Source organism: Trichechus manatus, unplaced genomic scaffold, assembly GCF_000243295.1.
Source record: "Trichechus manatus latirostris isolate Lorelei unplaced genomic scaffold, TriManLat1.0 scaffold00040, whole genome shotgun sequence".
In the NCBI taxonomy this organism is placed as follows: Eukaryota; Metazoa; Chordata; class Mammalia; order Sirenia; family Trichechidae; genus Trichechus; species Trichechus manatus.
Genome location: NW_004443976.1, coordinates 12368564 through 12392803, shown reverse-complemented (window position 1 = coordinate 12392803; position 24240 = coordinate 12368564). Strand labels below are relative to the sequence as shown.

The following is a 24240-nucleotide window of genomic DNA, read 5'->3' as shown; positions in this document are numbered from 1 at the left end:
CCCAAAGAAAGGAGCCAGAGGCAGCGGGGAGTTTGCCTCTATTGCTTTATTTGGTGTTTTATACAAGTGACTAAAATAAATAGAGTAACAAAGGCAGCTACGTGGCCCCCAAATACCAAATACCCCAGCTTCCTTCGACTGTTGTCTGGGGTGACCAGTCCCGTTCCTCCTCCCAGGGTACCACTGACTACCCGCCGCCCCACACAGGGCAGAGCTGGCTGGGTGACTGGAGTAGGAAGTCATAGTTTGGGGTACAAGAGGGGCCCAGGAGACAGAGATTCTTCATATAAAAGAGAAAACGTCTATAAAAAAACATTCCAAAAAGTATAAGAAAGTCTATTTTTAATTCTCAGAAAGGCTTATAAAAAATAATAAAGCTAGAAATAACCAAAGGTCCCTTGTACACCCCCGAAGGAGGAGGGAGGAACCAGGCACTGCTGGTAAGAGTCACAGTGGCAACAACCTCATGGCAGGCAGGGGGCAGCCAACAGGCTGAGCCTGGCTGTGGGAGGTGCTGTGAGCACGTGATTGACAGGACACCAATCACAGCAGGACCACCAAGCGGGGACTGGAGGCCCCACTGTAGGGTCTACATCACATCCACAAAGAATTCACTGGGGTTGCCCATGGCCATGTGGAAGCTTTGGCGGCTGGCTGTCAGCTCAGGGGGTACAGAACCCAGGTCTCTGACGGGAGGGGCCCCTGGGGGCTGCACTGCTGGTGGGACAGGGGGCGGCGGTGGAGGCATCATGACTACCATCATGGGGTTATAAGGGAGGGCCATGCCCGGGGGTGGTCCATAGGGATGGAGCCCTGGGTGGGCTCGAAGATTGGGAGCACCCCCTGATGAGCCCCTGGATGGGGGAGGACCCCCATCACCAGCTGCGCCAGGTTCCCCACCCCGTCGAAGACTGCCCCCCCGGCTGGAAGGCTCAGACTCACTGCCGCTGCCGGATTTGGACTCAGGAGCCCGCTCCTCAGGCCTCCCTGTGCGCCCTGCCCCCCCATCGCTTCGTGTCGACCCACTGCTCCGGCTCCCTGTAGGGGGAGAGGGGTGGGCAGCTGAGTCCTAGCCCAGGGTCCCTGGGCCTCCCCAACCCTGCTCCACCCTCCTTCCCCTTAGACCCTGGCTATACCATCTCTGGGGGTGACTTACCTTCACTGTGCTGGCTGCTGGCACTGCCCCCACCATAGGTGTAGGATGACAGCTCATGGTAGGGTGGGGGCTGGGGGCTGTATGGGTGAGGGGCTGGGTACTGGTAGGAGAAAGTGGGCAGCAAGGGCCAGGGGGTGGCCCCAGGCAGAGGAGCCAGGGTGTCCTGGTCTGAAGCCCCACTGGAGCCATCGTTGTCATTCAAAGACAGGTTGACTAGGTCTGAGAAACAGAGATGAGACTAAAGTCACTGCTTCAAGAGGCCAAGACCCCAAGACTGAATGAAAAGAAACAGCATTTCCCAGAACCACGCGTGATGGGGGTTAACACAGGAGACTGAAGGGTCTCTGACAGGAAATTCCCCCACCACTGCCATCAGGGAGGAGCAAAGCCAGCGCCTCCAGCCCGTAGGCTTTTATGAAACTCAGAAAAAAAGTGCCCTTCCTCCCGTGGACAAAGCCTGAACCAGGAGCCTGGCTTGCCCTGCAGCAGCCCCGGTGGATTACAGCTCCACTGCCTCCTAGGCCAGTGACACTAGTTGTTCAACCTGACACGGTGGCCCCGGCTGTAGTTTCTGGGTTGGGTCGGGGGTTGAGGCCAGACAATGCAGCCAACAGCCCTCTCCCACGAGCAGGGCGGGGAACTCACAACTCTCACAACCGCCACTGAGGTCTCCAAAGACATAGTAGCACTGCTCGGAAAAGGTGATCTTGTTGACGGTGTGCCGGATGAGGCCCGCCTTGAGCAGCCCGCTGGCATACTTGCGGGCCTCCCGCCGCTCAGGAAAGCCCTCTACGTGATGGTAGAGCCAGTCAACCACGTCGGAGCCTGGGCACCCAGAAGGAAAAGGCCTCAGGCTCTCCTCCCTGACTCACGCCCTTGCCCTTCCTGTGCCCTCCTCATCCCACACCACCTGCCCAGGGCTCAGCCGCACCCAAAAAGGCATTTGGGATGGTGATCTTGAGCCACATGCGGTCCCGAACTTCTAGGCCAGACTCTGGAGCTGCCATGGCCTTGGTCACAGATGCCATGTCCGTATGGATGGAGAGACCCCGACCCTCGCAGCCTGCCAGAAACAAGGGGGTATCAGGTAGGGCCCACCCCCGCATGGTGGGAGAGTGAAAGGGGCAGGCTGGGGGCTCACCGTCAGGCAGAGAGGATCCAGACGTAATGGTGCTCATGGATGAGGAGCCTGGATAGGCTGGGAACGTGCCGGTCAGTGCAGCAGAATGGGAGACCCAGGCAGCAGGGTCAATTGGCTGGATGGGCTCATCTGGGACAGAGAAGGCCACCAAGATGACCATCTCCAGCCTCAGGAAGCCAGCCCTGTCCCTCCCTCAGACCTGCCCCACCTGAGCCTTGACCCTCTTCTACCCACCCCCCATCCCTCTGAGCCTCAGCCCAGCCTCTCAGCCCTGCCCTGTCCTGTTAGCTTCAGGCTCCACCCCGAGCATCACTCACTTCGAGGGAGCGTGAAATAGGCTTGCGGGGAGGGATCCCAACACTTGGCCACGGTCAGCACAATGGGGCTGTGGGGAAGAAGAGACCAGTTGGGCAAGGAGGGGTTATTACTGTTGTACACATCACTGAGTTGATTCCGACTCACAGTGACCCTGTAGAACAGAGTAGAACCGCCCCATAGGGTTTTTTCTAGGATGTAATCTTTATGGGAGCAGATCACCAGGTCTTTTCTCCCTCTTGCAGAGCCACTAGCAGGTTTGAACCGTTGACCGTTCAAGTTAGCAGCCAAGTGCTTAACCACTGTGCCGCCAGGGCTCCTCAGGGGGCAGGGGCGGGGAAGGCAGAAAGAGGCCTCAGGAGGGTGGAGGCCTGGGATGAGAATGGGTTGGGGGACAGAAAGAGAAGAAAAAGCACAGGGCTGGGCCAGAGGGGAGGATGGAAGGCTCCACGATGTAGACGATGCAGTGGATAACTCACAGACATACTGCTGGAGGAGGAAGTGTACACGCTCTACAGCTCCATTCACAGGAAGTCCAAGAGACAGACAAAACTGAACCGTGTTGTTCAAGGACACATGCATGGGTGGTAAAACCATCAAACGAAGCTAAGGTTTCTTTGTTACAGAAATGAGAAAGTAGCCAGAGAAGTGGCTACCTCTAGGGGGAGTGAGGGGCTGGGAGGAGAACACTTGGCACATGCTCCTGAGGTATGGGTGATCTACTTTGTGATCTAGGAGTAATTACATGGGTATTCACTCTATAATTATTAATTACATTTCATACACAAGCATTGTGTTTCACAATTTTTTACAACTGGAAAACAGAAGGCGAAAAGGCAAAAACAGAGAGGCCTCAGGAGCTGAGCACAGCCCAGGGGCTCACCCCGGCTTGTGCACGATGTCCCTCAGTACCCGCACAGCATCATCATTGCTCATGTTCTCAAAGTTCATGTCATTCACCTAGAAGTGAGGGCAAGTGGGTCAGAGGCAGGCTCAGGGCCAACAGGAGAGGCTAGAGCCCCTGCCCAAGTCAGCACTGGTGGCCCTGCCCCAACAGACCTGTAAAAGCATGTCTCCAGGCTCAATGCGCCCATCGGCCGCCACAGCCCCACCCTTCATGATGGAGCCAATGTAGATACCACCGTCTCCCCGCTCATTGCTCTGGCCCACAATGGAGATGCCCAGGAAGTTGTACTTCTCTGTGGAAGGAGTCCACGTGACGAGGGGAAGCCCCAGCCCCATGCCCCCAGGGAACCCAGGAGCCCAGGTCCTCTCTACCCCCCAGCCCAGGCTCCCTCCGTACCCATGTTGAGTGTGACTGTGATGATGTTAAGAGACATTGTGGAGTCAGTGACACTGCTGAAAGATGAGGTCTGTGGTGAGAAAAGGGAAAGAAGCTGGAATTCCCTTCGAGAACCCAGGGATAAGCTCTGGGGTCCTGTCTGTGCCCTAGTAACCCTAAACAAAGGCCATGCCCTCAACTTCTCCAATCCCTAGTTCTCCCATAGGGACCCCCTCACCCTCTCCAGGCGGGGCGGCCGCTGTTTCCTCCGCCGCCGATGGCGCTTGAGGAGGCGGGAGGCACTGCTCTGCTCCGTGGAGCTGCTGAACCTGACAGGAGGGTGGGAATGCGTGATGGTTAATTATATGTGTCAACTTGGCTAGACTATGATTCTCGGTGGTTTGGCCAAATACTAAACCAGTTGCTGTTCCATAATGTTATCAATCAGTTGAAAGAGGAGTTCCTCAGGGTATCGTCTGCCTCTAAACTATAAATAATTTGGCAGAAATTGCTCTCTCCACTCCACACTCTTTCCACCAGCCTGCCACCTTCCCCACAGATTTTGGACTTGCCAACCTCCCACAATCCCATGAGCCTGCAATCCTATGAGTCTCCAGTCTGTCACCAGACCTACAACTTGCCTGTCCCACAGAACTGCATTAACTTATTCCTTAAAACCAATCAATCTCTCTCTCTCTGTCTGTCTATACGTGCATATACACATACACATATATAAATACATCTCAATGGTTCTGTTTCTCTAGATAACCCCGACCAAGACACAAGGGGAGCACTCTCAGGCAGAAGTGGTCTTGGGGCCAACAGAAAGAATGAGAGCACTGACTGGGAGGAGGGAAGAAAGGGGGCTGCGAGCCCTGAGGAGAGGCCTGAGAAGCCATACCTGCTCATGGTGTCATCCTCGTCCGAGTCCCCCAGGCTGGTGCTTTCCAGCTCACTGGTCATTAGGGTGGAAGAGCTCTCGTACCCAGCCAGGTGGCGCTCCAGCCTCGAGGGGCCGCTGGGCCTGTGGCCCCCACCTTAGTATGAACAGGAACCTCAGGTACCATGCCTCGTGCTCCTTACCCCCACCAAGACCCAGGTCTGGCCCCACCACTTCCCAGCTCCCGCTGTGCCCAGACTGCAGGGCCTGGCCCCCTCACCGCCATGCTCACTGCTGTCCCTCCTGCGAGGCCGCTCCCGCCTCAGCGACACGACTGACTCTGTTTCTGTCTCTGGCTCCAGGTTTTCACGGCTGCTGGAGACGTTAGGGCTGGATGGGCAGAGACACTTCCCCCATCAGTGGGACAGGGCTCCACATCCTCCACTTCCCACCTCATCTCCCTCCCTGTACTCAAGAATGCCAAGAGCTCACTGGAAAGATGGAGGCCTGGAGTCTCCAATGCCACTGGTCCTTTCAGGTGGCAAAGGCGGTAGTGGTGGGGGTGGAGGCACCATTTCTGTGCGAGGCTCATGCGCTGGGGGAGCCATCTCAGGTTGGGGGTTATCTGATGACACTAGCTAGAAAAGTGCAAATGATACAAAATGGCTCAATTGGGAGGTGGCGCACACGACGGGAGCAAGGGAAAGGATTAGAAAAGGGGACGGGGTCTGAGAGAGCCTGGAGAAGAGCCCAGAAAAACAGCAGCAAACAGTAGAGGCTCCAGACGGAGTGAGTAGCCTGAGGGGCTCCAGCCAGCTCTCCAAAAGAGTAGGAAGGCAGGGCCAGGGCCTCTGCAACTGGGCAGGGGCAGGTCTGCATAAACAGACCGAGGCTTGGCAGAGCTCGGCAATGCAGAAGGCACTGGGCCCTCAGAGCCAGGACCCCTTACCCAGGACACCACCCTTCCATTGAAGCAGGGAAGGCGGGCATTGTCATCGGAAATTTCTTCCTTCACCACTCTGCCGAGAGACAAAATAGAGGTCAGTGAGGCTGGATGAGCTCCCCCAGTCCCTCCCCATTTCAAAGTTTCTGCCCTTGCCCCATCTTCATCCAGCTTAAGCAAGGTGGCTTCCTCTCTTATCCAAGGCCTCTTCTCTTACATTGAAACAGCTCCTTCCCACCAGAGAACTCTCCAAACTCAATTCCCTTTCCTAATCTTTTCTTCTCTTTCCAGCTCATCATCAGGGGCTCAGTGCAGCTCCAAAGACTTCCTTGAGTCTGATTTAAACCTTTCCACCCAACTGCAAAGGCCATCTCCTGTGGTTAGCCCCCAAACAAACCCGCTGCCATTGAGCTGACTCCGACTCATAGTGACCCTATGGGGCAGAGGAGAACTGCCTCACAGGGTTTCCAAGGCTTCAATCTTTACAGAAGCAGACTGCCACATCTTTCTCCTGCAAAGCAGCTGGTGGGTTCGAACAACTGACCTTTTGGTTAGCAGCCAAGTGCTTAACCACAGTGCCACCAGGGCTCCTTCATGGTTACCCTAGCAGGTCAAAATATCTAACCTTAGGAGCCTTGCTGGTAGATCCCCCAACCTCCATCCCTGTTCCTCGCACACCTTCTTCCCAAAAAGGGCTTTGGTCCTCACCTACATCTCCTCCACTCATGCTTTCCTTCAGTTTTCTCTAGCTCACTTTCAGAGATTTGTCCAAATCTGCTTTTTGTCTTGGTAAAAATGCCCATAAGACCAAAGACTAATACCTCCTCATTAGACTGAAAGCCCCAAGGAAGAGGGAAGTCCATCTTCTGATTCTCCTATGCTTCACCTAACACGAAACTCTTCCCTAAACAATCTGCTCAACATGGAAGGGTCGACCTAACAGATCTCAAAGTCCAGCCTTGTGAGTCAGCTCTCTTTTGGGTTCCTTAAGGTGAACTGGACTTTCCCGTCTTCTCAACCTCCACATCGAATCATTAATGCCTATTCTGTTCAACACACGCAGCACTGTACCTGGCATTTACTAGGTATCAGCAAATATTTAACTAAATGAATAAATACAAATACGTAAACCGTGAAACCCTATACTTTGGTTCCTCCTCTCTCATGCGCATACCTTTGCCCGCAAATTAGGACATCCTGTCTTCACCTAATATGGTTCTGGGAGCCTGGATATATGCCAACTCAATACATTTGCTATCAGTGTGACTTGGTCCATATCAGCACAGCTCAGTCACTATCAATCTGTGTCAGAGTGATGTTTCCAGCTCAACTTAACCCAGTTTCAGCATAACCCAGCCTATTCTAAAACAAATTATTCAATAACCTAATTTATAGACTAGTCAGACTCAACACTAGTAATAACTACCACCCACTGAATGTCCTGGGCTGTGCACCTTTACTAAACATTTTACTCCATCTCACAGATGAAGAAATCAAGGCACAAAAATTTAGTAAACTGCCCAAGATTACATTGCTGACAAATCGAAGAAAGTTTATTTAAATTCAAGGTAACTCCCAAGACAGTGCCACTCTCCCAATGTAGACCACTCACTCTAGGTAGCATCCAGGCTACCCCAACCTAATCCAACCCGCCTTCAGAAAAGCTGAGGCTGAGAAGTAGAGGGCTCGGTCCCAAAGGCTCTACACACAAAAGGATTTACTCTGCATTATTTTTGGCCCCAGTCTAACACAGGATAATGCAAAATGTTCCAAATTACCCCAGGTTAGCTCTAGCACAGCCTAGAACGTGACCACATGCAGCTGTCTGCCCCAATATAGACTAGAATATCCCAATACAGCTCTCTGTACTAATATACACCTCCAATAGCCGTCTGCTCCAGTACTGTGACCCAACAAAACCATGTCTGCCCCAAGAGAAACTAGATCAACCAATACAACCATGTCTGCCCCAGTAGAGACCAGAATGGTCTAACTTTTTCCAGGATAGCCTACTGTACTTCAGGACAGCCTAGAACATCCCAATACAGTACTGTCTGTATTATTTTACCATAAATGTTCAATCCCTGGAGAAGAACATCATGCTTTATGAAGCAAAAAGTCAGCAGAAAAGAGGAGGGCCCTAAACAAGATGGACTGACACAGTGGCTGCCAACAACTTGCTCAAACATACCTACTATTGTGAGGATGGCACAGGACCCAACAAGGATTTTTTCTGTTATACGTTGGGCCACTATGCGTCAGAACCGACTTGACACCACCAAACAACAGAATGTCCAAAACAACCCTGTCTGCCCCAGTATAGGCCAGAATGCCAGAAGGTACCCCAAGATAGCCCAATCTACATCAGGAGATTCCAGAATATCCCTACATAGTCTGTGTGCTACAGAACTGATCAGAACGTACTAAACTACCAGAGAACAGATCCACCTGGCTCAGTACAGTCCGGAATACCCCCCGATAAGCCAGTGTGCCCCAATCCATTTCAGTACAGCCTAATCTTTTCTAATCTGGTTTAGTATAGCCCACTCTGTCCTACACCTCCGTGTGCCTCAATCTTCCCAAGCACAACCTTGTTGGTCCCGCGATAATCAATCTACCCCCAGCATAGTATAATCTGCTCCACTATCGACCAGAAAAATCCCTGTATGCCCCAGGACAGACCTGTGCCCCTCAATATCGCCTAATCCATTCCAGTACAGCCCCTATTAGTCTAGGCCTCGCGCTCACCCGAAATCCTGATCCATAGACTTGAAAAAGTACTTAGCTCCTGCGGGCCGCTGCAGGACGCTCTTGAAATCGCCGAGAGTGATGCGCTCGGCGGGGACGGGGATCTTCACCAGATAGGGAGTCTCTTCCTCATCCAGGTGGTAAATCACCTTCGTCTCCCCGACACCACCGCCCCCCGCACCGCTGCCCGCCATGGTCTCGCCCGCGCGCTCCTGCGCTCCGCCGCCCACCCAGAGGGGCTAATCACCCCCGCCGCGCCTGCGCACACCCGCACAGTGACGCGCGAGCGAGAACAGGACCCGACCAGTCCGAGGTGCCCAAGAGATGGAAACGGTGGGGTTCAGCGGGGCGGACGGGCGGAGGGGCGGAGGCGGGCCGTGGGGCGCGACCTGAAGCCGCGGACTCGCCACCGCCGCGCGCCACCGCCGCCGACGTCGCGAACTCTCTCCAGTGCCCCGCCCACCTACCCCCACGTCACGTGGCTTAACTCGGCCCACCTCGCGCTCCCGGTACCGTCCATTCGTCACGTGACTCCTCCCAGTCATGTGATCGCTGCCCTAAGCAACGGTCTCCCAACCCTTAACGACCCCGCCCGCAAAGGCGTCCCCATCCTCGTCCTCGGAGCACCCAGGCTTAAGCTGGCGTCTGCCCTCAGGGAGCAGGCCGTCTGTCCCACCACAGTGGGGAGCTCGAGGCAACTCTGATCCGCTGGGGTGTGCGTGTGGGGGTGAAGGTGGGGATTGTGGGGGTTCTAGACAGGGAGTGGGGTGAGGCAGTGCCACCCGAGGCCTAAGTATCCTGGGGTGGGAAAAGCCCAGAGCAAGGGCGTTACCAGCTGGGACTTTGAGGTGTTCTCCCACTTTTCCAAAGCCTCCCTCCGAAGCAGGACAATAAGGGCTATAAACACAAAAGAGCCCACTCCGCTTTATTTACAACACACAGGCCATCTGTACAAACAGCTAGCCGATATTATTAAAAACAAGAGATGAGAGAAATATCACGTTTCTGCTTTCCATCCTCCCTCCGCCAGGCTCTAGTTCTCCACCTTTGAGCTGCCATGCCCAAAAGGGGAAGTCCAAAATTAAAAATACAACCGGTGTATAAGAAAATAAATGAGGAGTGAGAAGAAACGATGAGGGAGGGGTGTGCTAATATTTACACTGGAGTTTTATAGACAACTGCCCCATTCCATCCCAATTCCAACCCTGGCCCAGAAAATGGAAGAATAGCAGGTCCAAGGGGCAGGGATCGTGTGTCTAGGGACCCAGACAGCCTCTCACCCCCAACTGCAGTGGGTCCAAGTTCAAGTCCAGAGGTTGGAGAGGGAAGGAGGGAGGAGAGGATAGGAACATGAGACACTCATTTCCAAGCAAGTCTCCCTTGGGAATTCCTGCCTTGAAGTGGGACAATGTCCAAGCTCCAGGGGATGGGCTGAGGACCCTGAGGCTCGGTTCCCAAGTCGTGTCGTCAATTGGAAGTTCCAGCCTGGAGTTGGTGATGTCAAGGCTCTCCAGATTTGGGAGGGCCCCCTAACCGCCGGGCCTCTGGCCGAAGTTCCTTGCATTTCTGGCAGTAAAAGAAGTCAGGGACATTGGTTTTCTTAATCTTAGCACAGGAGAGGTGGATCCACGTCCCACACAGGCTGCACTCAATCATGGGCCGCCCTGCAAAGGGCTTTCGGCAGTAACACGTGATTAGATCCCATGAGTCATCACCTAGAGAAAAGAAAGTTTGATGTTCTGCCTGAGTTCTTGGGTCCACAACACCCCCAACCCCGTCCTCCCAGCTGCCCCTGGGCAGCCCTCAACCCTCTTACCTGATTCTACCATGATGTCCTCATCCATGACCCGCATCTCGCCTTCACTAGAGCTGGCATCTCCATCTTGGCTTGTTTCAGTACTGCCCACCTCCTTGCTTTCGCTGTCAGTGGGAGGGGCTCCTTCAGGAGGCCCTGTAGCAGGGGGCCTAGGAGCCTCAGGGGGTGTTGGGAACACAGGGGCTGGGGCTTCACCCCCTACCACTGCTACTATTTCTTCTTCCTCCTCTTCTTCCTCTTCCTCCTCCTCCTCTTCAGAGTCTGTATCACTGGGGGGTGCCCGGGGAGGCCCAGGAGGTGGGAGTCTATCCCCCCGCTCTGCTTTTTTCAACTTCCGTTTCTTGCTCTTCTTGATTCGAGACCTCTTTTCCCCATCGCCTGGGGCTGGCCGAGGCCTCCGAAGAACCCCAAAGCCAGCCCCCGCTCCTGGCCCCAACTTCCGGTTCTTTCGGTCCTTCTTTCGAGGAGGCTGAGTGAGATCCCCCTGAGAAAGGGGCACTGGGGTGAGAGGAACAGGGGGCCGGGAAGCATGTGTCAGGGATGTGGGGGACAGGGGAGATGCCACTTTGGGGCCATCCAGATCAAAGAGAGAATCCTTGAGCTTCATCTTCTCAAGCAAGGTGGCACTGTCAGGGGCCTGCAGGCGAGAGAAAGTGGACCTTGGGGGTCCTGGCTGGGTGGGACCCGACTGAGCCGCCCTTCTCTTGGATGACTTTGCTTTCTTAACAAAGGTCTGGATGGTTCGGAGATCTGAGGGGGCTGAGTCCCAGCCATCACTATCTGCTGCACTCTCACCTCGCAATGGAGAGCTGGAGCCGGAGGCTGGCCAGTCACTTTCCTTAAGAGGGAAAAGAAACCAGAATCAGCAGGGCAGCCAGTGGCATTTCAGCCCCTCCAGAAACCCAACCTGAAAATCAGGGACCAGATCTACACCAAAATATCCTGCCCCAAACAGCAAAGCTCATTCTACTCAGAAAATTTATCCACACCCCAATTCCTATCAGCATCTCTTCTTGAGCACTTCCACGTTACCTCTGCCCTCAAATTCTAGCCATCTGCCCCTGCCCAGGGCCTTTGGAACACTTTATCCCACAGATCAGATCCACATTTTCTTAGCTATTCTGTACAGCCTCATTTGTTACTGTTTTCTGCTCCCTAAAACTTACCCAGAAGCACCTTCCATTAATAGTATCTCCAAAACCATTCTAAAATCTTGATTAATGACTCAAGAGCCCCTTCGTCTATCACTATTACCCAAGCCACTATCTCTATTACCCTCCCCAAGATCAAGCTGTCCCAACAGAGCCCTCAAGTTTCCAATTTCCCTAATCTTCCATATAGAATAATATTCTCTATAAATTAGTACAGTTTTATTTGCTCAATAGCCTCTCCAAGAGTTCTAGAACACCAGCCTCAAACCAGTTGTTCTCCTGTCCATACCTCTTTGCTAGGGGGTATGTAACCAGCATAAGCCAAAACAAAACTGCAGAATTTGTTGAAATCTTCAATCGTTCTACGCCGTTTCTCAGGTGGCTGAAAGGAAGGAAACATGGATCACACTGAGGGCGGACACTGGAGTTTTAAGAGAGGCATTCCCAAAGGCATAGTCCCTGAAGTGAGAAGGCCGGAAAAGCATGGGGCTGGGGCGGCGCACAGATATCAACCAGCAAAGATAAGGGATAACTCACCTGAGTCTCCGGCTTAAGAGTCGGAGGTGGATCTGTGAAAGCAATAAAAGCTGAGTCAAGGCACTGGGAACAGACCATGTAAAATCCCCACCTCTAAACCTTGGAGGTCCGAAGTGAACCTCCTTTTCTCCCAGGTCCCCCAGCCAGCCAGCAAGGCCCCAGCTGTGCCCGATCCGCCCCTGCTCCCCTCCGTACCATGAGAGGCGGAGCCTGGGCCCGGGGCCCTCCTAGGCCTCGTTAAAGCGCTCCCTTTCTCCCTACCGGAGGCCGGGCGTCCCCCCCCCACCCCAACTCAGGGTTTCTCTAGACTCTAAGTCTACTCGGATCTCTTAACGCCCCACCCCGCCATACAGCTCCTAGGGCCGAGCCCGGGCCGCGGGCCGCCGCCCGCCCCCGTCCTTCACGCGGCGACCAGTGTCCCGAGTTCCTACCCAGCCGCGCTCTACTGCCCCGAGTCCTCTGGGACCTCACACACCACCCGCCGGCCCCCAGGGTCCGGGATGACCACGCTGAACCGCTCCCCGACCTCCGGCCCCTTCTACTCGAGCACGAGGCCCGGTGCGCCCCTCACCCCCCACCCCAAACACACACGCACACACATTCAACGCTACTTCGCGTCCGGGACGGACCAACGAGCTCTAACCCGGACGCGGCCCCCCCAGACCCCCCCGCCACCGCGCTCTCCACAATTTCGCCTTCCCTCCGCCCCCATCCGGGGCTTTGGCCCCTCCCCGTCTCGAGCTCCTTGGGTTCCCCGCCGGGCCCCCGGGCCCTGTTCGGAGCTCTCTCCGGCCGCCTTCCCTCCGCCCCCGTACTCACCAAGTCACTAGGCTACAGACCCCTAAACTCTAGACCCCTCCCCCCAGCAACCAGCGACTCTCTTCCTTCACAGAAACCACCACCACTGCCGCCCCCCTCACCCTCCGCAACTCCCAGGCTCTAACCCTCGCCGACCAATTCTCCCTCCCGCAACTCACCGGTGTTAACACTCTCCGACCCCACCACCCCCTGCAACTACCCAGCCCTCCTCGCTTCCCGGCCCTCTCTTCACAACTACCCCCGGTACAGGTCCCCTTTCCTCAAACAATACCCAGGCCTCCCTTTCCCCCCACAACTACCTGCCCAACCCTCCAGCAGTCACCCGGCTGTCTCTGGCGGCAACTACCGGGAGCTCGGGAACCACCACCACAAACTCCCCCACCTCGGCGAACTACCGCGCCCTTCACTCAGCCCTCTTCCACGTCCTCCCAGCCCAACAACTCTCGGCCCCCAGATTCCCCCAACCTCCCAGCTCCGGGGCCCCAACCTGCCTGGGGCTCTTTCGGCTCCTAACCCCCGACGCCCCGGGTTTCTCGTTCCCACCTCCGACCTCCCCACCACCACACAGCGTCGGATCTCCAACTATCTCCATCCCAGTCTCCCCACTCCTCTTTCTCCAAGGTCTCTCAACTCGTCGCTCTTCACCCCTAGGGCCAGGTCCCCGACCCCCTCCCTGCGCTCCCCCGCTGGGCTCCGGGGCTCGACCTCCAAGTTTGCCAATTGATTCCTCGCCCGCCCCCCGCAGGCTCAGCGATCTGTGCCGGTCGAGAGCTCACCTTCGGGACTGGGCTCCGCCATGGCTTCCAGCATCGCCCCCTCCCCTCCTCCCGGTCCGGCGCCCCCCTCCCCTGAGCCGGGGATCCCCGTGCCGCCTCCGGTGCTCGGTGCTCCTAATGACTTGCTCCACGGAGGTGTCTGCCTGAATCCGGTTGTGACTCGAGTCCGCTAGCCGTTGCCGCTGCCGCCACCACCCTCTACCACTGCCTCCCGCACTCCCGGACCGGGCCCCCTCCCCCCGCGCCGCCGGCCGCCTGCTCCCTCCTCCTTCTCCCTCCCTCCCCTTCTCTCCACCCTCCCTCCGCCGGCGCCGACGCGCAATGCACCAAGGGACTTGTAGTCTGTTTTAAGGCAGCGGAACGGGGACTGCATGAGCCTCAAGGACTGCAGTTCCCAGCAAGCCACAGACTGGCGCAGGCGTACTAAGCCGCTCCTACCCCCCCCCCGGGGAGTGGCAGGGAGATTGGGAGCTAGTGGGTAGAGCGGAAGAGCACGCGCAGGCTTCTGGGAAATGTAGGCTGGGCGGAACCAAGAAAGAAGAGGAAGAAGGGATTAGAATTCTCGGCCACCATACTGCCTCATTCCGCACCGTCTTTTTACCCCCCGAGAGACCGCCCCACTTCCGGCCAGGCGGAAAAGAGATTGCTGGGAAATGAAGTTCTCCTGATGATAATGGCTCCCTCCTCCCGCTGAGCTCCCTCCCTCTGCTGCCACTCCACTGGATCCCACACACCTGCACAGTCTGGCCAGGTGATACGCAACTGAGGACAGAGTTCTTTTAATAGCGCCCACACACGAAAATATCCTCCTTAATCCAGAAGATTATAATATACTTGGATGCGGTTATCTAAAGCAAGTGCTTTCAAACTTTCTTCACAGGAACCCACAGTAGGAAAAAAAAAACAACAGTATTTCTTACATCAGGACGCAATACACATGTATATATAACTGAAGTTTCATGAAATAAGAGTATTCCATTCCATCGAATATCGTAACCAAAGAACCGTTTTTATGCAGATAGAGAAAAGCACAACATCAACAGAACAAACCCAAATACATTTCTATCCCTCCAGCCTGTCCCCATTCCTCCTCTTTCCCCACCACTGAAGCCCATGACGCTTGAAGGAAGCTAAAAAACCAAGGCAGGGAGGGGGCGACACAAGGCAAAAATCAGTTCAGCTTGGTGGTTTTCTCTTTATTGATGTGCCTCCTACTTTTCCCCCCACAATTTCAGTCCCTTCCATCTACCCCCAAAATAGAAGGTAGTTAAAGGGATTGTTGGGCTTCTGAGCCCCTTGGGTAGTTAGATAGGGAACAGAAACCAAAACAATCACTGGATGTGAAATTGACAACCAGGAAGATGACTAAAGCGAGCGGGAAAGGTGGCAGAGAAAGATCAAGAGGAAAAGAGAAAGGAGAGGTACTAAGGGCCATCTCCACCATTACCCCTCCTGCTAGGAAGGGCTGGAGAGAAAGCCTCAAACATTAAGTAGTGCAGGTACTGAAGAAGGGAGATGGTGTTTGAGCCTGAAGGAGGAGTAGGTTAAGAAAGGGGGGCGGCACCTTTTCTTTGTAGAATGGGACCCCCCCCTCCCACCTCAGGGACAGCAGCTTCACAGACCGTAGACACTTTCATCACTGTAGGCAATGTATAGAAAGAAGTCTTCTTCGTGGTGTTCCTAGGGTGAAAGCAGAAAATGATCGTGCTTAGGCACTGGGGCTTCAGTTACTTGAACCACCCACAGCCCGGACACATTCTTCAAAAACCAATCCTTCTGAAGACCCCAAAAACCAGTGCCTCTCTCCCTTGCTGACTTCAGGCCCTAGCAGCAGTCCTGGGCAAAAAGATCTCAAGACTGTTTTCTGCTGCTTTGGAATGGGGTGGAGGACTAGGGTGAGTCCCGATCAAAACAGTTTCTCCAGCTCACCATTCTCTCCCTTCCCTGTACTCCCACTGTCTTGTCCAAACCCCTAATCCAGGACTCTCTCGCACTTTTAAGGTCAAAGATAAAACTGAAGGCTAAGCAAGCCCAACAACTGCTAACCTAAGACTTGCTTCCTCTCAAGGTCTTCCAAGACTCCTGTTGAAAGCCTCCACTACTTCCTGGTCACCATACCTGGTATAACTGACCCATTGTGGCACTGGTGGGTGGAATGACATTGTTCACAAAGAAAAACAAGGCATCTTCAGCTCGGAGATGAATTCGCTTCCGGATCAAGAAGTAGAACTGACCAACTGCCAAAATTACAAAGTACAAAAAAGAGATCACAAATGCTCTCGGAGTAACAGCTTATATGTGGCACCTCCTCCCACAGAGGTTGCACTCCCACCCACAGGGAACAAACGTGGGTCTTGGGTCAGGTTCCCACCTGTGAGATCAGAAGGCACCAAGTATTTCTTTTTGTCCAGATCTCCTATCCGAGCTTTGGGGGCCTTCTCTACTATCACCTGATAAAGGGAAAATGAAATTAGGGGGCGTTAGGTATAAAGCCCTGCAGCTCAAACAGTAGTTCTAGCACCCAAACCTCCCCCAGACTCATTTCTTTGTCTCTGCACACGCAATGCAGCACGGGTCTAGAGATCCTGACTCTACTGACTCCAGTTTACCTAACCATTCCGAATCCCTAAATAGTGTGTCATAATAAGCAACTACGATCTTAATCAGACTTCGATGACTTGTCTGGGTCGATCAGAGCTTCAATCTCGCAAACCTAGCTAGCTGAGGGGATGACCATGAGAAGCTCAGGCTGTCAAACTCCCTAAAGCCACCACTCGCTCCCATCCACATCCCCTCACCCCTAGCTCTACCGCCACCCAACTCCTTTCACCCCGGGCCTCAGGGACAGCAGTTTCAGGCTCGTTCCCAACTTCGCTACAGTCTGCAGCCTGATCCCCGCGTTGCCCGCCCAAGACCCAAAGCCCAGGCTGTGGCGTCAGCGTCAGCGCCCGCGGCCCTGGCTACTCTCCTTACCGGGACCCGATCCGGGTATTTCTTTCGGATCTTCTCGCCCTCCGAGCGGCGCTTCTCGAACGGATGCTCCTCTTTATACACGAACTTCATCCTCCCGGGGACCGGGCTGGACCGGGTTGGACTGAGGGAACCCGGGGGGCCGGGACGGGGGGCGGCGGCGACGGAGACAACTTGAGGGAGGACTCAGCGGAGCGATCCCCAGGACTTGCGCCACTTCCCTATTCACCAACCCCGCCCCCGACCATCAGGGGCCGCTCCACTTGCTAAAACACGCCACTTACGCAACGGCCCTAACGCCGCTGGCGTAGCACCACCCACTGGCCACTGCCTCCCTCGCGCCATCGGCGTAAATCCTTTGGAATCAGTATGTGGGCTACGCAGGTGACGTAGCAAAGGTGGTTGGCTCTGGCTACCGTCGAAAATAGCTGAGAATTCCTTTCCCGACCTTCCCCCCACAAAGCCGGGGATGAAAAAAGATAGGAGATGGTGATCATAATTTGAGATTTGGTTCTCGAAAAACTCTTTGGAAATAATGTATAGGAAATAAGCAGAGGTAATTACAAGGAGAGCTATTCTCGAAACGTGCGGGTACGCTGAAGGCGGCCGTTGACACCAAAACAAAGTAGTACCCAAGTGGAGGAGGTGGTCTCCAGAAATAAAGGAGAGCAAAAATGAAATACGGGCTTGGAGAGACGGAAAAAAATGCTTTGATTCCAGGAACGAGTGCACCAATGAGAACTGAATAGGTCCGAAAAGTAGGGACTACGTCAGCGCGGAGGAACACTTTGAGGATCGTACGAAGAAATCATGTGATCTCAGAGCAGGGCGGAGCGTCACGTGGCGGGTGCGCGGAAGTAGAGCCGGCTCCAGGAGGCGGGCGCTCGGGAGGTGGAGTCGGCCAGGCTGGAACAGGGAGTGGATCTGACCCGGGTGGTCTGCTCGGGGAACAGAAGTCTTTGGGTAACCGGGCCAGCACCCCACTTGGCTTATCCACGCCAGTCACCCAGTCGAAGCACGGCTTTCTCAAGCCGTATGCCCTGTTGAGCAAGTTTTTCATCATTTCATGCTTCTATATTCTGTGGTGAAGCTCGAGTTCCCTCAGGATACACAGCTGTCCTTCCTGCTAACCATCTGGTGTCAACGTTTACTAGTCCATCCCCACAAAGTCAACCGCTTAACACCACCTTTCCTTCCCTTTGGGCCCAACAGCAATCTCTTGTCCTTCTGCCTTGGGCACAGGGTCCCTCCCTTCCTTTCCCAAACCCCAGAGAAGGACCTAGGGCAGCTTTGGTTTCAAAGTTATAATGCATGGTTTAAAAGAGCGGAAAGAAAAAAAGAGAAAGCTGGTTACAGGTCTGAGGGAATATAGGAAGAGAGAAAAATAGAGGGAAATAAAGGGGGACAAGTTTGGGGAAAATCCAGTGGCCCAAAATCCCAGTCTCCCACCCACAGCCCAACCCTTGGAGCAGAAGTGAAGAATTAGATCAGTTTTGTACAAGAGTTTTTAAAAAAATCAAATCACAACAAAGCTGGTTTGGCTTCTCTCTGAGCCTCCAGGATCACCGTCTGTCTCTGTATGTGTGTTTGTGTCTCAATACGGCCAGTCTGGCCTCTCCACCACAGACACTATTTCAGCTTTCCCAGGCCTCCGCCTGTATCCCAGTCTGGGTTTTCAGGGAGTGTTAACACGAAGTTAGAGTGAGGCTGCTTCAGAGTCTGGCCCATGTGTCCATTCAGACTCCCAAGTGGAGTGTGTGGCTCCCAGGGCAGAGAGGGTAGGAAGGGCAGACCCTGCCCAAGCAGTCCTCACCACTGGATGGGATCAGATGGCATCCTGAGGGCTCACCTTCCCTCTCCCCCCCACCCCAACTCAGGTGGAGGGGGAGCAGCTGTCACCAGAGCCTATGTTGGTGAAGATTTCGGCTCAGCACAGAACGAACATCAGCGGTGAACCTGGGATGACAACAACTTGCATTGGTAGAATGTCTTATAGATTATATCATGACAATAATCATGTAAAATAGCCTCACTGGAGATATGGGGCAGAAATTATCACCATTTTTCAGATGAGACCAAGGTTCAGTTTGCCCAAAACCCAATGGCTGAAAGTGATACACTTTGGAGTAAGAAGACCTGGGTTCAAACAGCCAGTTCTTAAGGGAAGGGAGGTATGTTACAAGGACAAACTTTATTCCTTCTTGGGACCTCCTCCCCCCGACCCCCAGAAATCTTAAGTGTGCAGAGCACACGTCCCTTACCTAAGGGCATCCAGCATCGGGAGCAGATTGAGAAGAGCTGTGTCACTTGGGTCACTGAACCAGGACTTGATGGGGATGGCGTTGTCTAGTGTAAGTGAAAATGCAGATGGCAAGAAGCAAAGAATTCAAGAGAGACAAGATATTTTTTAGTTTATTGGGGGGTGGGGTCATTCTTAAGAATATATACCTCCCCCTCACCTCAACAACCTAAGTAAAACATTTCTGATTTATCCTCCAAAATAAGATTAACTTTTAAATTACCCGGATTTCACACTAGTGTGAGGCTTCTATTCATACTGTCATTGTGTCCCACTTGAAACAAACTTAATCTGAGAAATCTGATTTATGAAGTGAATATATATTGGGAGGAGAGATCTCATTTTGAAATAAATAACTTGCATACAGACCCCTGGCAAACCAGAGAATCCCCGCTCTCAAGGACTGCTGAAGGTCTCCTGGCCCCTAATTCCATGCAATCAGAACACCTCCTCAGAACCACTTCCTAGTCCTGGCAGACTCACCACCTTCCCCCATACCTGGATGGCTCCTGTAAGCCCCTGGGGAGTTATCCAGGATCACAATGCTGGAGAGGTCACTGTGGACCACAGAGAGGTCCTTAATGTAGCTGCCCAACTCCAAAGTGCAGTGCTGGAAGGCAGGGTGAGCTGGGCATCAAAAGGAGACTCGCCCTCAGTGGCTGTTCCCCCATCCTAGTTGGATACCCATGGACAGCCAACTCCCATAAAGGGGATTATACGTATGCCTCCCTCAAACCCCCAAAAGGTCCCATTCCAAGGCAACTGCCTGAAATCCAGGTCTTTCCCCAATGGCCTGCCTCCTGAAGCTCACTCTTACGTCTGGATTCTAGCCCCTGACCTGTCTATAGTATCTCCTCTTGAGAATGCTTCTGCTATTGTCCAGTTTGTCGGCCACAGCAGAGCCATAGATCTCCATGCTTGCTGTGAACACTACCAGCTCGTACCACTGGCTCACCTGAAATAGATTAGGGGAGAGGAAGGGGTCAGAGAGAAGAGATGATCATATATTTACACATACAGTTCTCTTTCTGTAGGACTCGGGCCTAGTCCTACAGGCCTTCCAGCAACATCAAATCTCTCTTGGGACACAAAATTCTGAACCCCTCTCCCAACCCCAAAACTCAGCATCTTAGGCATCCTACACCCTTAAGATTCAGAGATCAAAAAACAAAAGAGCAGGATGCCTGTTGATTAATGGAATTACATCAGCACAACAAATCAACTAACACTGAAAGCCATTCCTCTATCATCCCACAGCCTCCCCTCTCCAAAACTTCCCTTACCCCTTTCTCTTCACCCTTACTTCCTCCAAGCTTCCTAAATTCCCGGAGCTCTAAAACCATTCCTTCATCCCAGAGTTCCCTTTAGCTCCTGCAAACTCACCACTTCTAAGAAGAAATCCACATGAGGCCTCTTATGTACAAAAAACCGGACGGGATGTTTGTCTATTACCACCTAGAGAGGTACAGAGAAGGGTGGGAGAAATCCTGAGCACCACAACACAGGCCTAGAGGACCACCCCCCGCCCCCACCAACAGCTGCCTGCCTCCCTCCTGTTAGGCTGATGCTGGTGCCAGGGGATGGGGAGGAGACGCTCTGGGATGGGAAAGAGAATCTACCTGTGAGCAGAGTAACAGACACCCCAACATACCTTCAGGATGAAGTCAGGAGGTGTTCCAGGCCGGACTGTGGGCCTCAGAACCCCATCATGGTGGGAGTGAATAAGTGTCTCATCCAGATCCAGTACCAGGATCTTCCTCTTCACCTGGCCTGAACCACAAAGAGAAGGGATAACACCAAGCACCCTCCAGCCCAGAGCTTGGACCCGTCTTCACCTTAAAGGAGTCTTCCCAGCCAACAGACTCACCTAGCCGATTCCGGGACACGGGAGATAAAGGAAGGATATCATATCGAACAGTTTGGTACTGGATTACCTAAGAATAACAAGGAGAGGATTAGGCCCTTGACAAGGAAATCTTCCCCAGTAACAACAACAGAAAAACAGTTGCTGTCAAGTTGATTCCAACTCATGGCACTCCCATGTGTTTTAGAGTAGAACTGCACTCCATAGGGTTTTCAATGGCTGTGATCTTTCAGTAGTAGATCACCTGGGCTTTCTTCCAAGGCACCTCTGGGTGGATTCAAACTGCCAACCTATCGATTAGTGCTTAGCCATCTGTGCCACCCAGGGACTCCTAGTAACAAGTACAGGTAAGGAACATTGAGCATTTGCCATATGCCAGGTGCTGTGTAAGTGACTTAGGATTATTTAATCCTCAAAACAACCCTAATAGTAATGTTATTATCATCCCTGTTTTAAAGATGAAACTGAGGCTTGGAGAAGTTAAATGCCTTGCCTGAGGTCACACAGCTAGAAATTATTTGTCTCCCCGATTAGAATGAAAATATGGATCTTCGCCTTGATCATGGCTGTATTCCCAGTCAGTGTAGCAGGAGTCCCCGGATGGTGCAAACAGTTAAGTGCTGGGCTGCTAACCAAAAGGTTGACAGTTCGAAACCACATAGAGGCGCCTCAGAAGACAGGCCTACAGATCTGCTTCCAGAAGGTAACAGCCTTGAAAACCCTACGGAGCAGTTCACTCCGCACACATGGGGTCACCATAAGTCAGAAGGGACTCAACAGCAACTAACAACAAGAAAAGTGTAGAGGGGTGGTCACTACATATTAGTACAATCAATGAAGTGGGGGAGCCAGGATTGTACCCATGAAGTCTAACCAAGAACCTGCCCTCTTAAGCATGATATTATCCTGCTACACTCAACACACAACCATTCGCCAATGATTCCTTGTGGCAACTTCCATCCTCTCAAGTTGGGATCTGAGAACCTCATATTTCTCAGTAGACTAGGGGTCTGGAGGGGAGACCCTGGATCCCTGAGGGGAATGGAAGATGAGGGAATCCAGAGGTTGTCAGGTCAACTAAGTTCCTCTGGCTAGGGGCCACCAGGCCTATTTTAACCAACCACCTGTCCACTTCTGTCTCTATCAGCCAAGTCACAAGTTGCAGAGAACCTCAGCCCTCTGAACAGCCTCCTATCCAGGTACCCTGGGCAAGGCAGAGAACACTGGAAAGCCCCACTTTCCAGGCCAGCTGATGGTATGGAGAAGGCCAGGGTGAAGTAAGAGCTGTGAGAGGTGAGGCAGGGACAAGGATGTCACCACCTCAGCCTTCCAGCCCTGCTTCTCCAAGCCTTCTCCTGGGGCTCCTATTTCCTAACACCCAGATCTCCCCATGCAAAGCTTAGCAATTCCCTCCTCCCTCTTTTCTTCTAAGGCACAGACAAATGCTCTTCTGTCCACCCCTAGGCCCCAAGTCTCACCAGAAACAGGCTCCCCATGCTGAAAACCAAAGGGCCCTCTTCCCCCTAATCCCAAGGCATCTGCCCTTCTTTTCTCCCTAGGCCATGATGAGGGCTGAAACAGCTCGGGTGTCCTGCTCTGCTATCTCAGGTTGCACATGCTGGGCATGCAGGGAATGCTCCAAGCATCTGCCAAAAGGGGGTTGGGGAGAAAGCAGATTGAAAGGGAAGACAAAAGGCTGTGGGGTCAGTGCTGGCCAAAGGACAGCAGTTTTGGAAATAAGTAGCCTCTGGATGGGTTGGAGCACTACTCTCCACACCTAGAGCAGAAAACCGATGTGTTGGGAGAAGGGCCCAGGGGGTGATACCAAATGACTGCTCAGAGAGGCTGACAGCTAGCACAGGAAGAAAACCCCAGGAGCTAGTTCCACACATCTCAGCACCTCTGACCCCCAATTCCTCTTGGCTTCTAGCTCTGTCTCAGCGGAATAGCCCTAGCTACAACCTTGACCAACCAGAACAAACCTCATCCTAAATCAGGGAGTGGAAGGAGCGGACTTGTAAAGGAGAGAATGAATCAAAGGCCAGGACCATTCTCCCTAATCAAGAAGTCAACCACCACTACCACCCAGGGCTTTCTAGAAATTCCCTTGACCTGGGCAGGCCCTACCTGGTTTTAGTCTTTCACCTTTTATTGAGGTATGCCCCAGCTCGCTGAATTTTCCCCAGATTCCTTCAGAGAATTCTCCCCAGTGGTGATGAGAACACAAGAGCACATTCGTTAAATGATGTTAGCCTAAGGATCTTTGACCTTAGAGAAAAGGTATGGGGGAGGGGACAAAGATGCTTGGGTGTATCCACACAGTCTCCACTCCCCAGTGTTCCTCGCAATGCTGGGGTCTCCTGGAGAAACAAGCGTGCCCTCAGATTCAACTCCGACAACTGACAAACAGCTTCTTCTGATAAGGGCACCCAAACCTGAATGTGCTTCCTCCCACACCTAAATAAGCCTATCATAAAGGCATCTTGTATACTCCCGGGGTCTCAATAAATCCAGACACCCACACTCACACTATGAATTGAGTTCCAGGGCCTTTTTGAAGGAGTTCCCTTAATACAAGAGTTTCTCCTTCATACCCAAGGCTTTTCCCGAGTTCCCATCCTTGTTTGTCACACATGCCCTCTCACCCACCCCCACCCTTGACACGTAAGCTTGTCTCGCCCTTGTAATAAGACCAAATTCACAGAGATTCCCAATAAGATAGCCTTTCACAAACCCGCATGAACAGACCTGGCTGCCATCAAACAGGTGTTCCCCGCCTCTTGGTTTCTTTAGCAACAACTTCAGCTTTCTTAAAGAGCGCCCCACCCACCACCCTAGCCCCCAAGAGCTGCTAAATCCTGTCCCCGTCTATGCCCATCAAAGTCCCCCAAATCCATGCTCTACTACCACGGTCTCCCTCCTCCCCACCCCACCCATGGCCAGCTCAAGGTGCCCTAATTCTCTAGCAAGAGAAGGTCCCGACAGGACTGCCTTCCTAGGCCCAAAGAGAGGCCCACCACTTTGCGAAAGCCTGTAGGCACCGCGGCCAGAGGTCCCTACCGTCACCAGCGACCACCCAGGCTCACCGTGCGGATCTGCCTCCGCAAAAGGTAAATGAAGAAGCTCCAGAGCTTGGCGGCGAAGGCCACGAACGTGCGCAGCCCCAGCAGACACTGCGTCCGCATCATCCCGATGACCCCGGCACCGCCGGCCCCGGGGCCCCCGCGGCCCAGCTCCGCCAGCCCCCCGGGGGCAGCCCCCCGCCGCCGGGAGGGGGAACGGGGGCCCCGAGTGGCAGGAGAGGCTGCAGGGAGGGACACGGAGCGGGCAGCTCAGAAAGCCACCCCCGGCGAGGGGAAAGCCCAGCGGAGCGGGGACCTGGGGGACAGGCGTGGGCAGCCTGCGGGGGCCCACATGGACGGGGAGAGGCACCGACGGCTTCGCAAAAGTTCCAGGCCGAGACAGGTCGGGTTAGGACGGGGTCCTCCGAGACCGGGAAGGAAGGGGATGGAGAATTGAGGGAGGGGGTCGTGGGGGAGGGGG

The 24240-nt window shown here is 53.7% G+C and overlaps 4 protein-coding genes across 6 annotated transcripts; all 4 read right to left on the bottom strand.

Moving 5' to 3' along the window:
* Positions 1-28: 28 nt before the first annotated feature.
* DVL2 (dishevelled segment polarity protein 2) lies at positions 29-8950 on the bottom strand. Its single transcript, XM_004376055.1, has 15 exons — positions 8466-8950; positions 5724-5793; positions 5267-5412; positions 5055-5164; positions 4796-4931; positions 4133-4223; positions 3916-3985; positions 3672-3811; positions 3496-3572; positions 2615-2682; positions 2298-2426; positions 2088-2219; positions 1802-1981; positions 1157-1375; positions 29-1038 (listed from the first exon to the last, which is right to left on the bottom strand). Exons 1-15 carry the CDS (start codon positions 8657-8659, stop codon positions 590-592), a joined length of 2211 nt encoding a protein of 736 aa, XP_004376112.1. The 5' UTR covers positions 8660-8950; the 3' UTR covers positions 29-589.
* A 265-nt stretch (positions 8951-9215) lies between these two features.
* PHF23 (PHD finger protein 23) lies at positions 9216-13831 on the bottom strand. 2 transcript variants are annotated; one of them, XM_004376053.2, is made up of 5 exons: positions 13565-13831; positions 11970-12001; positions 11722-11814; positions 10282-11119; positions 9599-10180 (listed from the first exon to the last, which is right to left on the bottom strand). In XM_004376053.2, the coding sequence occupies exons 1-5, from the start codon at positions 13596-13598 to the stop codon at positions 9966-9968; spliced, it is 1212 nt and encodes a 403-aa protein (XP_004376110.1). In that variant the 5' UTR covers positions 13599-13831; the 3' UTR covers positions 9599-9965. The 2 variants fall into 2 exon arrangements, with proteins under 2 accessions (XP_023586880.1, XP_004376110.1); XM_023731112.1 differs by lacking the exon at positions 13565-13831 and having other exon boundaries at positions 9216-10180; positions 11970-12110.
* A 906-nt stretch (positions 13832-14737) lies between these two features.
* Positions 14738-16759, bottom strand: GABARAP (GABA type A receptor-associated protein). Its single transcript, XM_004376052.2, has 4 exons — positions 16538-16759; positions 15936-16014; positions 15683-15801; positions 14738-15244 (listed from the first exon to the last, which is right to left on the bottom strand). The coding sequence occupies exons 1-4, from the start codon at positions 16625-16627 to the stop codon at positions 15179-15181; spliced, it is 354 nt and encodes a 117-aa protein (XP_004376109.1). The 5' UTR covers positions 16628-16759; the 3' UTR covers positions 14738-15178.
* An 861-nt stretch (positions 16760-17620) lies between these two features.
* On the bottom strand, positions 17621-24240 carry CTDNEP1 (CTD nuclear envelope phosphatase 1). Of its 2 annotated transcripts, XM_004376051.2 has the most exons (8): positions 23784-24240; positions 20701-20767; positions 20485-20603; positions 20217-20288; positions 19672-19788; positions 19332-19443; positions 18796-18880; positions 17621-18490 (listed from the first exon to the last, which is right to left on the bottom strand). In XM_004376051.2, exons 1-8 carry the CDS (start codon positions 23883-23885, stop codon positions 18430-18432), a joined length of 735 nt encoding a protein of 244 aa, XP_004376108.1. In that variant the 5' UTR covers positions 23886-24240; the 3' UTR covers positions 17621-18429. The 2 variants fall into 2 exon arrangements, with proteins under 2 accessions (XP_004376108.1, XP_023586879.1); XM_023731111.1 differs by lacking the exon at positions 19332-19443 and having other exon boundaries at positions 23784-24098.